The sequence below is a fragment of the Setaria viridis genome, chromosome 2 (genome assembly GCF_005286985.2).
Source record: "Setaria viridis chromosome 2, Setaria_viridis_v4.0, whole genome shotgun sequence".
NCBI classification, from domain to species: domain Eukaryota; kingdom Viridiplantae; phylum Streptophyta; class Magnoliopsida; order Poales; family Poaceae; genus Setaria; species Setaria viridis.
Genome location: NC_048264.2, coordinates 27,254,378 through 27,268,970, shown reverse-complemented (window position 1 = coordinate 27,268,970; position 14,593 = coordinate 27,254,378). Strand labels below are relative to the sequence as shown.

At 58.0% G+C, this 14,593-nt stretch overlaps 2 protein-coding genes across 2 annotated transcripts; both read left to right on the top strand.

Moving 5' to 3' along the window:
* The first annotated feature begins 7,851 nt into the window (after window positions 1-7,851).
* On the top strand, window positions 7,852-10,887 carry LOC117842184 (uncharacterized). Its single transcript, XM_034722555.2, has 3 exons — window positions 7,852-8,279; window positions 9,025-9,785; window positions 10,229-10,887. The coding sequence occupies exons 1-3, from the start codon at window positions 7,977-7,979 to the stop codon at window positions 10,719-10,721; spliced, it is 1,557 nt and encodes a 518-aa protein (XP_034578446.1). The 5' UTR covers window positions 7,852-7,976; the 3' UTR covers window positions 10,722-10,887.
* Window positions 10,888-11,030: 143 nt separating this feature from the next.
* LOC117842185 (uncharacterized) lies at window positions 11,031-13,500 on the top strand. The gene is made up of 2 exons (XM_034722556.2): window positions 11,031-11,795; window positions 11,882-13,500. Exons 1-2 carry the CDS (start codon window positions 11,481-11,483, stop codon window positions 13,031-13,033), a joined length of 1,467 nt encoding a protein of 488 aa, XP_034578447.1. The 5' UTR covers window positions 11,031-11,480; the 3' UTR covers window positions 13,034-13,500.
* The last annotated feature ends 1,093 nt before the right edge of the window (window positions 13,501-14,593 follow it).

Genomic DNA, 14,593 nt, shown 5'->3' with positions numbered 1-14,593 from the left:
GGGTCGCCAAGGGTCAAGGCATACGACGAACAGGGAAACCAGGCATCACTCGAGGACGCACATGATCAACTCGATGAGGCGCGAGACGTAGCTCTACTACATTCGGCTAAGTACCAGCAGGCCCTACGGCGTTACCACAGCCGCAAGGTACAAGGCCGAGCCTTCAACGTCGGCGACTTGGTGCTCCGCCTCGTCCAAGACAACAGGGGTCGGCACAAGTTGACTCCCCCATGGGAAGGCCCGTTCATCATCGTACAAGTTCTACGGCCGGGCACCTACAAGCTGGCGACTCCCGACGGGCAGGTCTTCAGCAACGCCTGGAACATAGAACAGCTAAGACGCTTTTTCCCATAGCTCTTATTTCCAAGTTCTGCATAAACTTGTCTTCAATTCTGCTGATCCCGTTAAGCTCAGGGGTATCCGACCCTGGCCTCGTTCCAGGGCCGCATACCCCTCGGGGGCTATCAGGGGTCCCGACCCCAGCCACTTGGCACCGTCTAAAAGAAACATTTTTTCTTTTCAAACCGAACACTCCCTTTCTAGACTTTTGGACGCAAAAAGAGAAGAATGCACGAACGGTGCTCAGGCAAGACTGATCGGACTGCGAAAAAACCTACGCCCCAGCGGCTACGGCACCTTCGCTCATCAAAGCTTACTGACGCACCCGACAACGTATTCTAAACTTTTAAGCCCAAAGGAACAGCAAAGGGGATCGGAAACTTTCGCACGGCAAAGTTATAGACAGGCCCGTATGGCCATCACGAAACAAGTTCGAAACTGACATAGTTACAATTTGGGCGCAAGCCCGGTACAGTTAACTTGACGGGGGGTCGGCAGGAGGAAGGGCCTCATCTTCCAGGAGCTTCGCGAGGGCCTCCGCTGGTGCGAACACCGCTGCATCGATCTCGTCCAGCTCGGCTTCGGAGTAATCGGCGGCGTACCCCTCGCTCATCCCGGCAAAGTTAATGCCGGAATAATGGGAGCCGAAGACCCCGAAGGTTCGCCGCACGCCAACGTGAAGCGCGTCCATGGCGATCTCGCGACACCGACGGCGTACCCCGAGGACACGAGCCGGCAGAGAGCTCGACCCCTCCTCCGGATGCACGCCGAAGTCGTCGCAGACGACGCGGACCGCATCCTGCAGGGCACTGAGCTCACTGCGCTCCGCGTCGAGCAAGCCCTTTAGCTTGGCGATTTCGCCTGCAGGAATCATCCGGAAAGGCCCACCGTGTTAAAGAACAAACCGCCACACCACGAGAACGCGGGAACCGAAAAGAGACTCACCGTCAGCCCAGGCCTTCAGCTCGCGCTCCCGGTCGGCTCCTCGAGACACGGCGGCCTGGAGTCCCTCCTCGGCCTCCTCTTTCTTGGCCTTCTCGGCGTCCCGGTCTTGCAAAGCCTGGTGCCGCTCACAACGGACACGCTCGACGGTCTTCTGGAGGGCTTCATACTCCCCCCTCAGCCGGGCAAGCTCCTCAGCGTCGCGGCGGGCCCTCTCAGCGGCTGCCCGGGACTCCTCCTGGTCAAGACGGGCCTTGTCAATGATGGCTTGGAGCTTGGCCTCCGATCGCCGTGCCTCTTCCAGCGCCGTCCCCTCACGCCTTTGCAGGTCGCGGATGACCCCCTGGGCGTCAGTGACCTGCAGGGACAGCTCCCGGGTGCGCTCCCTCTCCGCGTTGAAGCGCTCCCAGAGCCTCCGCTCCAGCCGGAGGAAATCAGATTTCCCCCGACTGCACTCTTGGAGGGCCTGCAAAGCAACGTGCCATCAGGGATAAAGCAAATTGGAGATGCTGATCACCAACAGTGGGGGCAACATACCTGGCTGCCAGGGAGAACGGTGTTGCCCAGAACCCCCAACGCCGAGGACAGAGCCGCCTGGGCGTGGGCAAGGCCGCCCTGCACCGCCTGCCACCTGTGCCACTCCGCGGCGTCGTCCAGGTGAAGAGATGCCTTGGCGGGTCCTCGCGGGATGACCAGCGAAGGACGGACCCTCTCCACGCCTTGGGAACGGGGGGAGCCAAGGCCGAGGTAGGAGCCGATCCTGACGCTGCCGTCAAGGTCGGCACCATTGCGCTAGAAGCCGCCGGGTTTACCGACGGCCCCAGTACCTGCACGCTCGTCGCCACCGAGGCCGCCAGCGGTATCCCCGTGGCTACCTCGCCCCCCACCGCAACCACCTGGGGAGGCTCCTCCGTTCTTGCCGGAGTCCCCCCAGCGGGCCCCTCCGCCTCCGCCGCCGGAGCCACTTCCGTGGGGGTAATCGGGGCGGAGGTCCCCGCCTCCGTCGCCGTTGCCTCCGCCGCCGCGCTTTCAGGGGCAGGCGTTCCCTCCGCCGCCGATCCCGCCACGGCTGCGGGGGCATCCGCCACACCTCCCGTCGCCGCCGTCTCCTCCGTCTCGTCGGCATCAAGGTCGATCACCTCCTCGGCCTGAGAACCCGGGGGGATCGTGCCCTGCGCTGTAGGGGCGATCGGGGGAACTGAAGGCGGAGTGGGGTCCGCTCCCCCTCCCATGACCGACGCCGCCGTCGCTCCGCCAGCCGCCATCACAGGGGCCACCTCCGCGGAGGGGTCCGCAGCCTCACCAGGGACCCCGCCGCTCGCCGCGGGCGGGATCGCGGTCCGCCCCCGGAGGAGGACGACAACCGCAACGCCTTCTTAGGCGCCAGCTGCAGGGCAAGGCCACGAGGAGCGACGCTGCACATCGACGAACAAACGTCAGCAGGAACGAACGCGAGAAGGGGAGAGGAACGAGATGCAAGGAAGGCCAACTTACGTTCTTGAAGCACAAGGACGGTGCGCGCGCTTCGCCTCGGAGCCTGACGCCGACCCCGGGGCATCCGGCAGCGGCCGCTTGTCGCCGCTTCGCTGCCCTCCAATCGCGGGCGCGACGGTGGAGGCGGTCTCCGCGGACCTCCGAGGAACGCCCTCGGCAGACTCCTGGGAGGCGCCCCGCGCCGGCTCCAAAACGGCGGCGGGGGAAGGCTCCGAAGACCCCCGAGGGGTGCTCCGCGCCGGCTCCGGGAAGGAGCCCCGTGTCGACCCCTGGGGGGCACCCCTCGCCGACCCCTGGGGAGCGTCCCGCGCCCGCTCCTGGGAGACGCCCCGCGCCGACCCCTCGGGGGCGTCCCACGTCGACTCCTGGGGGACGCTCTGTAGTGGCCCCTGGGGCGTAGCCCCAGGGCCTTGTGGAGCTGAGGCCCGGGCGGATGCCTCCTCCGCTTCACCCCCCGCGGCCGTCCTCAGGGGTGCCTCCCGAATTGCGAGTGCGCCCGATCGGAAGGAGGAAATCAGTTCCTCCTCTTCATCATCCTCCTCATCTTCATCCTCTTCATCATCATCGTCATCGTCGTCATCATCGTCTGACACGACCGGCCCCCTCCGCTGCCGCTGGAACTCCTTGGCGGCTTTCTTCCTCTTCTTCGCCGTCTCCTTGTCCTTACGGCGCTTCTGCGCCTCGGCGAGGAGACGGTTGCGCGTCCGCCGCTCAGCGTCTTCCGGCACCGGCGGGAGCGAGTCCACGACCCGGGTTAGCGGGCCCTACAAACGCAAAACAGCTCCACGTCAAAGTAACAATCGCAAGACACAACGAAAGGAGGACGACGCCCCAACCCCTTACCAGGTCTAGGAAGCCCGCGTCCGGGCGCATCGGTGGGTGCTCAGGATCGGGTACTCGACGTCCTTGTCCTCCAGCGCTTCCCGAATCCGTTGCCGGATCTCGGAAGTGGCGAGCGCACCCGTCGCCAAGACGGTGCCCTCGGTCGGCGCGTCGGGGGTCATGGCGGCAAGCGGCCGGATCCGGAGCATCAGCGGCGCCACCCGCCGGGCATGGTACGCTCCGATGACCCCAGCGCCGGTGAGCCCGCTCCTCTTCAGCCGCTCGATGGCCTGCAACAGGTCGAAGAACCGCTTCTTCTCCTTCTCCACCGGCCCATACGCCCACACCTCCGGCGCCACGTCGATGGTGCGGCCGATGAAAGCCGGCAGGGGGGAGTTCTGGTAGTTCTTCACATAGAACCACTGGTTGTGCCACCCCTTGTGGGACGCCAAGGTCTTCATCGCCATGTACTCCTTGGAGCGAGTATGGCGAAGGTGGATCCCGGCGCACCCAATCGGCACCGGAGGCGACCGCTGCTGGCTCCCCCGCTTCTCCGTCTTCTGGTACAAGCTCACTGTGAAAAAGTATTTCCACAGCGAGAAGTTGGGCTCAATGCCCAGGAACCCCTCGCACAGTGTGACGAACGCCGCAATGTGCTGAATCCCGTTGGGATTAAGGTGCTGGAGCTCGAGCCCGTAGTAGTGGAGGAGCCCGCGGAAGAAGCGGCTTGGGGGAGAGGCGAACCCCCGCTCATGGAAGTGAGCGAAGGAGACGACGTAGCCGGAAGGAGGAGTCGGCACTTGCTCCGTCCCCGGTAGCTCCCACTCGCCCGCCGCCGTCCTCTCGCAGAGGAGGCCTTTTCGCACCAGGCCCTCGGCGCGCGAGGAGGTGAAATGGGAGATCCCCCAGGAACCCATCACCGGAGGAGGAGGAAGATCAACGGAGGTAGGAAGAAAGCGCGCGGCTTGGAGCGGAGGAAACGAAGTGGGCGCGGATGAACTAAAGCGCGAGGCTGGAGGGCGAAAAGGCTCGAATGCAGAAGGCGGGCGGAACCGGCGCGGCGGGCTCCCGTTTTTATAGGAAAGGTACGGGAGAAGCCAAATCGACGCCCCTGCCGCCATAAATGCGGCGCCAGGTACGCCCTTGCCACGCCCGTTTCCTTTTCGAAAACCGCGCACACGATCGGCCGCGAAAACATCCTATCCTTCTCGATTCGCGGGATGGCGCTCCCCATAACTCCGCCTCCCGGATGGCACGCCCACGACGTCCCCCACGTTCGGCCCAAATGCAACGGCCGCTCCATTCCGTCCCAAGGCCCACCGAGAGGTAAGAAAGGGATACGGGGCTGAAAACGCCCCTACGGCCCATTACGGTCCAGAGGTTCGAAGGCTGGCCTGCCACGGGTTCGACAGCTGCCTCAGGACATCCCCCGAGCAAGGGGTGAGAAGGGACGGGTCCGCTAGCGGCCAACACCCAGGCGAGCGAAAGCCAAGGGCGTCCCGACCTCACGTTCGAGTCCTGTCCGGCATAAAGTTCATGGTTTTTCCACGGGGAAAGGCAACGAGCCCCCGGGTCCGGCCGAACGGACCCGGAAACTATATGAACTAGCCGGCGGAGATTGGAGTACGCCACCAGCTTGGCCTGAGCCGGACCCCCCCGAACGGGGACCGGGACTCCAATCGAACCTACCCGTTCGCAGCTCGAAACGAGCACCACGGTTCGTCCAACGAGGATAACGTGGCACGGCTCAACCCCTCCGTCCTAGCGAACGGACGCTTGAGGGGCAACGATCAAAAGTCGACCTGGCCTCCCGACCGGTCTCCTGCCACGCGCGGGGGCTCGGGGGCTAGCATCGCAACCAACGGCCACGCGTGTGGTCACGATTCGCAGGTTCCCCGGCCGAGCTGGGATAAGGCCAGCGCACCATAAACAAAATCTGCGACGAAACGGCGAAAGAAGCCTCCGGAGGAGCACTTCTGCTCCACCACAGGCTCGGGGCTACTGTTGGGGGGAAATATTAATGATCTCCTAAATACCGCTTAAAAGAGCAGACGCGAAGGCCCGGGCCCACCTAGCATAATCAAAACTCCGCCTCGCCCGACCGCGGTCTCAGGGTCGGGAACATCCGACCTCCCGCCAACAAGGCACCGCCTCGCCCGACCACGGTCCTAGGGTCGGGAGCGCCCGACCTCCCTCCACGAGGCTTCCGCCTCGTCCGACTGCGACCCCAGGGTCGGGGGCGCCCGACCTCTCGCCACAAGGTTCCGCCTCGTCCGACCCCGAGCACAGGGGTCGGACTCGCTGGGGCCCCCAGGGCGGACATCCCCCTCGGATGCGGACCAGGTGGACAAGATAAACAATCCCGTGGGTCCCCCCCCCCCCCCGTCGGCCTCGTCATAAATGCGCCGCAGGCCTGGCAGGGGGAAGGATGACCGCGCTCCTCACGCAACCCGCTGCAAGTACCCATGCACGACCATACTGTACAAGCTACAGTGCTGGCGGCTCCCTTCCATTCGCCGCAGGGTACTCATGGCCTGCGCCGACCGGAGCGGAGGAGAGACTCGCCTGTCCTCGGGCCCCGCGCGCCCTCGGGTCCCGCGCACCCGGCAGCAAGGATGTGACGCCCTCTCTCCAGAAGCCATCATCAGGACGGTAGCATCCACCGTCGTCCCCAACGGACACAGGGGTAACGACGAAACACCTTCATCATAACCCGACGCCTACGAATGCCGAAGGAGCTATCTGTAGGGCGCGACGACAGTTGGCACACGGCCGCCCCCCTCCGTCATGCACGCCGGCGCTCGTCAGGGGCCGGCGAAGGCGTCGGGCGTCTAGGAACTTGTTCCTCCCTTCCCGTCGTGTTTTTACCGTACTACGTTTACACTTTTACAGTCCTCTTCGCCCGATCCCAGCTGTAACTCCGGCCACCCCCCTTATGATATAAAAGGAGGCACCAAGGGCCGGAGGGGGGGATCGATTTCTTCTCCCACAAGCACAGCACGCTAGTACACTCCCTGAGGGCACAAGCACAAAGAGACTTGGGACCAGTCCCTCTCTCGCCGATCTGTAACCCCTACTATAGAACCCCGCGTGGGATATACGAGCATCCTTGATACTGGACGTAGGGCTTCCTTTGCCCGAACCAGTCTAACCCGTGTCTCCCACGCCACCATCCGAGGCCTTACGCGCATAAAAAAAATTTACTAGTCTAAGTCTTGATCCGCAAATCTTGGCAACGACAGGGGCGGAGCAGCTACGACGAGCATGGGTCGGAGCAGAGAAAGCTCACTTGCTCTGGTCGCCATGTTACAAATTGAACCTGACCTTTGTTTCTTCACCAACCATGGTATTGGCTAGTTATTGACTTGTTGCCCTACCGTTGTTTGCTTCTTGACCCCTATGCAGTGCGCTACTATCCACCTGCCTCGCCTGCTCATCCCCAAGCCAAGCAGTCTCGTCCATCGCCCATCCCGCTCCATGCCCTGGGTGCTCGCGTCAACAACCTCGCGCCAAGCAGCCACGCCGTCCTCCTCTCCATTGACTCCGCACCTCTGCCGCGGCTCGATGGGCACTGACAAGAGCCTGCAAATAGAAGCCCTAGGCTGCTCCCTCCCCTTCCCTGTGCAATGCTCACTGGCCGCCATTCACCAGTTGGTGTGTGAGCTGGCCATGCAGAAGCCATCGTCCCCGCTCGGTCGGGCAGACTTACAAGCAGGACCCTCTTACTCAACACGCTAACATAGCAAAACCGCTATGCAATACCACTTGAGGGGGTTATTTGAACGGTTTTGCAAACATAAGGGGTAGAATATCTGGTTTTATAGGTTAGAGGTTACGTAGTCTATTTGCAACAGGCGAGAGGCGAGAGGGTCATGTAGATTTTTTCCCGTAATCTAATCTCCTCTTCAGTGTAACGCACAACACGCCAAACAGGAGACAGCTGACAGCATGATCACCCACACCGTCCCCAGCATCCAACTCCTGAGCTCGATTTGTTCAACTGACAGGTGGGACCCGCGGGGAACCAGTGAACCAACCAATGGGAAGCTCCCCAACTACCTCGGCTAGCTCGCTTTTGCCTTTTGCCTGCTATAAGCCCAAGTCAACTTGCCACCCTACCTGACTCCATCACTGACAAGGTGTCCCACAGGTACGATGCCCCACATGTCATTGACAATACACGACTTCCTCTTAGAACTCTGCTCCAGCTAAAGACGACCAATAATATAATTCCCCCGAAGAGAAGACCCCAGATCGCCGGTGTCTGCTCGCTTGCTTGGACCCCCAATGGCGGCCGTCACGAGCGCGACCCCAAGCCGGAGCTGAGGCTGAGCACCCGGCCCGAAGAGCAGAGGTGAGAGCGCGGAGGCCTCGGAAGGATGGGGCCGGCGGCGTGGCGGCAGGGGCGGCGGACGCTGGTGCTGGTGAACCTGGCGTCCATCATGGAGCGCGCCGACGAGGCGCTGCTGCCGGCGGTGTACCGGGAGGTGGGCGCCGCGCTGCACGCCACGCCCACGGGGCTCGGCGCCCTCACGCTCTACCGCTCCATCGTCCAGGCCGCCTGCTACCCGGTGGCGGCCTACGCGGCGTCGCGCCACAACCGCGCCCACGTCATCGCGCTGGGGGCCTTCCTCTGGGCGGCCGCCACGTTCCTCGTCGCCGTCTCCGACACCTTCCTCCAGGTGAGCCTTGCCCTGACCGTTGGTTGATAGGCCCCTTCTCTGATTGCTCGATTTGATGCTAGGACATATTGCAAATGCCACTGCGTTTAGGAAGAACAGGTCTGTCTTTTTATTAGGTGTGTCTTCGGTGCCATTGTCCTCCAGCAGAACATTTTGCTGTTGTTAGTTCATCGATCTCAGTCTGGTACCGGTAGGTAGGGGGAACTCTGTAAATTTGTAACAAAGATAGTGGTAAATTTTCTCAAGAAGGGTGAGATTTTCCAAGAAATCACCCAGAAAGTGAAATCTATGGTTCACTGCGAACCTTGCTTTAAGTCAGTGAACTCCTGTGGAAACTTTGACTTAGCGCCGGTATTGTTGAGTTGAGCCGCGCATATTTTTTACAATACAGTAGAATTTCTGGATAAACATGTGGTGGTCGCACTTGATTCTTGACTAGGCAACAACCTAGAAGCACTACCTGTCATCTCTTTGAATTCTTCCACTTGACGTATAATGAGGGGAAAACGAAGTATTTCCTGACAACTGATGCCGAAAACGAAGATGGGGCAATGCTAGTGTGTAATTGCTTGCTAGTTGCTACTTGTGGCTAAGTTTGGTACTCCAAAAAGTCCAAACAGATACACAGCAGGATCGGAATTTCTCAATAATCGTTACTTTCTAACCATATAGAAGGATTTAGGCTCTAACATTTTGCATGTTTCTTTCCTGTAAGCTGACACTACTTAAACTGCTGCTTTCTCAGGTAGCGGTGTCTAGAGGCTTGAACGGCATTGGTCTAGCTCTTGTCATACCTGCAGTCCAGTCGCTGGTCGCCGACTCCACGGACGACGACAACCGTGGAGCAGCTTTTGGCTGGCTGCAGCTGACCAGCAGCATAGGCTCCATATTTGGGGGATTCTTTGCCTTGATGCTGGCACAAACCACATTCCTGGGGATTGCCGGATGGCGCATTGCCTTCCATCTCGTCGCAATTGTCAGCGTTGTCGTAGGCATTCTCGTGTGGCTCTTCGCCGTGGATCCCCATTTCCCTGCAAACAATGCCGGGTTACATGCCACACCAATCAGCAAAAAGTCTGCATTGGATGAAGCAAGGGAGCTGCTCATCGAGGCCAAGTCTATAATTCAGATCCCAACATTCCAGGTCTTCGTTGCCCAGGGTGTCAGCGGCTCGTTCCCGTGGTCAGCCCTGTCCTTCTTGTCCATGTGGCTTGAGCTCATCGGGTTCAGCCATGAGGAGACCGCCATGTTCACAACAATCTTCGCGGTTGCCACCTCCATTGGCGGCCTTCTTGGTGGAAAGATGGGGGATTTCCTTGCTCAGCGGTATCCGAACGCTGGGAGGATCATCCTGTCGCAGATAAGTGCTGGCTCTGCTATTCCACTAGCTGCTGTTCTTCTGCTGGGACTGCCGGATGATCCATCCAGATCCAGTGGTGTAGCCCATGGACTCGTTTTGTTCATCATGGGACTCATCATCTCCTGGAATGGAGCTGCTACAAACTGGTATGTCACACATTTCACCATGAATCCTCTTATTTAAACTCTTTTGGTGTATAGTACTATTGTACTAACAAGTATCCATAAACTTTAGCGCTGTCACATCGGATGTTTGGGAGGAGGGTTACTGTAGCACCACATTGTCAAATCATAGACTAATTAGGCTTAATAGATTCGTCTCGCGATTTAGCCTAGGGGTTGTATAATTAGTTTTGTAATTAGTCTAGGTTTAATACTCCTAATTGGTGTCCAAACATTCGATAGGACGGGGGCTAAAATTTAGCCCCCTCCTCCCAAACACCCCCTATTTAAACTCTTTTGGTGTATAGTACTATTGTACTAACAAGTGTCCATAAAAATCTGCCTCCTATTGTGTCAATTGCTGACTTCATTTTCGTCCAATAAACATAGAGCGATCTGATGTTAAATACTCTCTGCTTCTTGCACAGCCCGATTTTCGCAGAGATTGTGCCCGAGAAACAAAGAACGAGCATTTATGCTCTGGACAGGACTTTCGAGTCTATTCTAGCTTCATTTGCGCCTCCTGTCGTCGGCTTGTTATCTCAGCACCTCTATGGTTTCAAACCGGACGACAAAGGGAGCAGCCCTGAACAAGACCGGGAGAACGCCGCGTCGCTGGCCAAGGCGCTGTACACGGCCATTTCCATACCGATGGTGATTTGCAGCTCCATATACACGTTCATGTATCGCACTTACCCTCGAGACAGGGATCGTGCGCGTATGCAGTCTATGATTCAGTCAGAATTGGATCAGATTGAACTTGGGGGTTCGCATTTCGGATGCGGTGATGACAGGTTTGATCTCTTTGAATCGGCAGATGATGGTGAGAAACCTGATCAGGTCGATGCCATTTACGGTTCTGAAGAATCTGCCCAGGCTGATGCTGGCACTGCAAGACTATTAGGAAACCATGAGCTGTGACAGAGCAAAAGAATCTGATATTCTTGGCCCATTCATGTTGAAGAGGATATTTCTACCGATTTTTAGGAAATTGTAACACCATGGTCAATTTGACTCACCCAAAATGAACATCTTTGTGATGCTGCTACTGCTAGTATACAACACATCCCACTAACTTCATGATCTACAGGAGCTTTGTTGTTAGAATTATATTTCTTTTAACAGACCAGCAGGTAAACTGCCGGGCTTGTATTAATATAGGAGAAGAAGCGATGTAAATCAAATATTTAGAAAGAGATAAAAAAATGAGCTCAAAACAGAGCCGCAGTGCAACTCATATACTAGCTCACTAGCTAGCTGCGATAATCTCACGCAGACACTTTATCCCTGCCAAGGTACCAGATCCATGCCTCTTCCTTGCATTTGGCAAGATGCGACTCGGCTTTGGAAGGACCGAACGAAAACTCTGGCTCATGGATTCTCGTCCGGGGGGGCGGGTGCCTATCCAAACTTCCAAACATCTGGAACAGCGAGGATCCGGATTAAAAAAAGAAGAAAATAAAAACAAGGAACTCGTATGTCCAGCATGGGTAGTTGTTCAAACTAGACTCTGCAGCTCACTTGCAAGGCTCCAACTTGCTAGTTAGAAATTAGTAAGTTAATTGCACACATCTGCAAAGCCTTTGCCGCTCTTGAAAGATTCTTCGGCCTCACGCCGCTCACCAATCACCGTTGACTACAAAGCACGGTGGTGGAAGTGGTGGTGGTGGTAGCAGCGCCATGGCGGAGCAGCAGGGCAGGAGGCAGCGGCGCTCGCGGAGGGCGACGCTGCTCCTGGCGTTCGCGGCGCTGGCGATGGAGCGCGCCGACGCGGCGCTGCTCCCGGCGGTGTACCGCGAGATCGGCGCAGCGCTGCAGGCCTCGCCCACGGCGCTCGGCTCCATCGCGCTGTCCCGCTCCGTCGTGCAGACCGCCTGCTACCCGCTCGCGGCCTACCTGGCGGCGCGCCACGACCGCCTCACCGTCATCGCGCTCGGCGCCTTCGTCTGGGCGGCGGCGACCTTCCTAATTGGCTTCTCCACCACCTTCCCACAGGTAGGCCATGGCGGCCGCGCGCCAGCTCCCGTGTCGCTTCGCCTCGCCTGCGGCAGAGCTCATCAGATGTCGTGGCAACAATACAGATGGCGGTGACGGCGGCGTTGAACGGCGTCGGGTTGGCGCTGCAGATCCCTGCGATCTACGCCTTCGTCGCCGACTCCGTCGACGGCGCCAGTAGGGGCGTGGCGTTCGGGTGGCTCGCGGTGGCCGGGAAGGCCGGCACCGTGGCCGGCACTTCCCTCGGCCTCCTCATGGCGCCGACCTCGTTCCTCGGGCTGCCCGGCTGGCGTCTCGCCTTCCTCCTGCTCGGCGTCTTGGGTGGCGTGGTCGGCGTGTCCATCCGCGCGTTCGCCGCCGCAAGAGGCCGCGCGGTGACCCCGGCAAGCGTCAAGCCGGTGCGGCAGGAGCTGCAGGACTTCGCCAGGGAGGCCAAGGCCGTGATGCGGGTCCCGTCGTTCCAGGTCATCATCGCGCAGGGCCTCACCGGGTCGTTCCCCTGGTCGGCGCTGCTGTTCACGCCGATGTGGCTCGAGCTCGTCGGATTCTCCCACGGCGAGACGGCGGCGCTGATGACGCTGTTCAAGGTCGCAACGTCCGTGGGCGCGCTCTTCGGCGGTAAGATGGGGGACGCCCTCGCCCGGCGGTTCAGGAACTCGGGCCGCATCGTCCTCTCGCAGATCAGCTCCGGCTCCGCGATCCCTCTCGCCGGCGTCCTCCTCCTCGCTCTCCCCAACGACCCGTCCACGACGGCGAAGCACGGCGCCGCGCTGTTCATCCTCGGGATCATGGCCTCCTGGAACGGCACCGCCACCAACAGCCCCATACTCGCGGAGATCGTCCCGCCGCGAGCGATGACGACCGTGTTCGCGCTGGACCGGACGTTCGAGGCCGTGCTCGCCTCGTTCGCGCCACCGGTGGTTGGCATGCTCGCCGAGCGCCTCTACGGTTACAAGCTCGCGCGCTCCGGGACGGGCGGCGGCGGCGTCGACGAGCGCGCGGCCGTCGATGTCGAGATGGAGCGGCACAACGCAACGTCCCTCGCCAGGGCGATATACACCTCCGTCGCCGTCCCCATGGCGCTGTGCTGTTCCATCTACTCGTTCCTGTACTGCACGTACCCCAGGGACAGAGAGGTGGCGCGGGCCGAGGCGGTGCGAGATAGAGAGGGTCACGGCGGTGAAGAATCTGACTCCGAGGATGAAGGCGATGGCGAGAGGAAGCTGATGCCGCACTGAGCCACTGTGGTCGTTGCGGGTGGTGAGGAACAGGAGGCGGCCGACGGTTGGGGAAGGAAGAGGCCGATGGCGCAGGCGCTGGATGCAAAACGTCTGCAGCACGCAGCAGCGGTGTCAGCGGAGGGAAGTCAGGGAACGGGAAGCAGAGTTGCAGGCTTTTTTTTTTTAAACGGCAAGAGTTTTGCCGATTTTTTTTAACGGCAAGTGTTTTGCCAAATTTTTATTAGAAGTGGAGAAATAAAAGTTAAAATACAACTATAAACGGCCTAATAAAAGGGAAAAAAGTAAAAGACAACTCTTCCCCCGGGGCAACACAGAAAAAAGGAAAACAAAAGGAACACTAAGCTTCGTGTTGTAGGTCTTAGTTGCTGGGATGTGTTGCCCACTGATATTGTCCGGCTTTCTCTTTAATTAGGAATGCCACGTCCTCAAAAGACTTACTCTCTTGATTTACTCTCTTGATTGAATGTTCTTGTGTTTCGTTCTTTCCATATGTTCCACCAAAAATAAACGACCAATCCGTCGAAGTAGGGTCTGTTTTGCCTTCCAATGTGCCTCCTACTTTGCTTCCACCAATTCTAAATCAAGGATGTCTCATGCGCTGTCGGCAAGTGGTGCAGACCGAACCATGTAGCGAGGCAGCTTCATACTATGGTGGTGTACATGCAGTATTTACATAGATGCGTTGGCGTCTCTGGAGCCGTATCGCATAGCTTGCAAATCGGGTCATTTGGCTAGTTCCGCTTTGCCAAATTATCTGCCATTAAAATTTTCCTGTGTAGTAGTATCCAAGCAAAAATCCTGCATTTGGATTCTGTTTTAGCCTTCCATATCGGAGTGATGTTGATTTTCTTTGTCCGGCCTTGGAGCTGTATAAGGTATGCACTCTTTGTTGAGTATTCTCCACTCTCTGTCCAACGCCATTTGATTTCATCTTCTGTTTCCGGATTGATTTGTTGTATTTGGATTTCCTTCCAAAGATTTGTGTATTCTCTGATCTCATCTCCTGTTGTAAGTGGGGAGATTTGATCTATCCAGTAGTTGTCCTGAAGCGCTTTGTGGAGTTAGCGGGAGGTTTTTGGGATAGTGATACCAACTGTTCATGCTCGACCTAGAATTTTCTCAAAACATGAAATATAGTAACTAGTATTATATATTTATGGAGCTTTTCGTATCATTATCTTTTACATCATACATGTACGTGCGTTTGTTCTATGACACAATTCAAACATAAAAGCCGGTTTGCACGCACCCACACTCACCTCCTAAAGTGTCTCCATGAGATTAGTCCTAGAAATCTTGAGTTGTGAGATTGGGTTCACAAATCTTGAGATTGATGAAGTCACCGTGTATCACTTACTACGAGAACGTTGCATAAAAATTAGCTGAAAATGTGAGTGCTAGTGCTGAACTGTTGATCCCTCCACAAGCAAACCAATCAAAACTGTGTTCATCCTCCATGTGTGCTTGGCATGTGTTTAGTTCGAACATTAGCTCGAGAAATGTAAAGCTTTTGTTATATCCCATTTGTCATGAATCCATATTTTGGCTTGTCAGTTT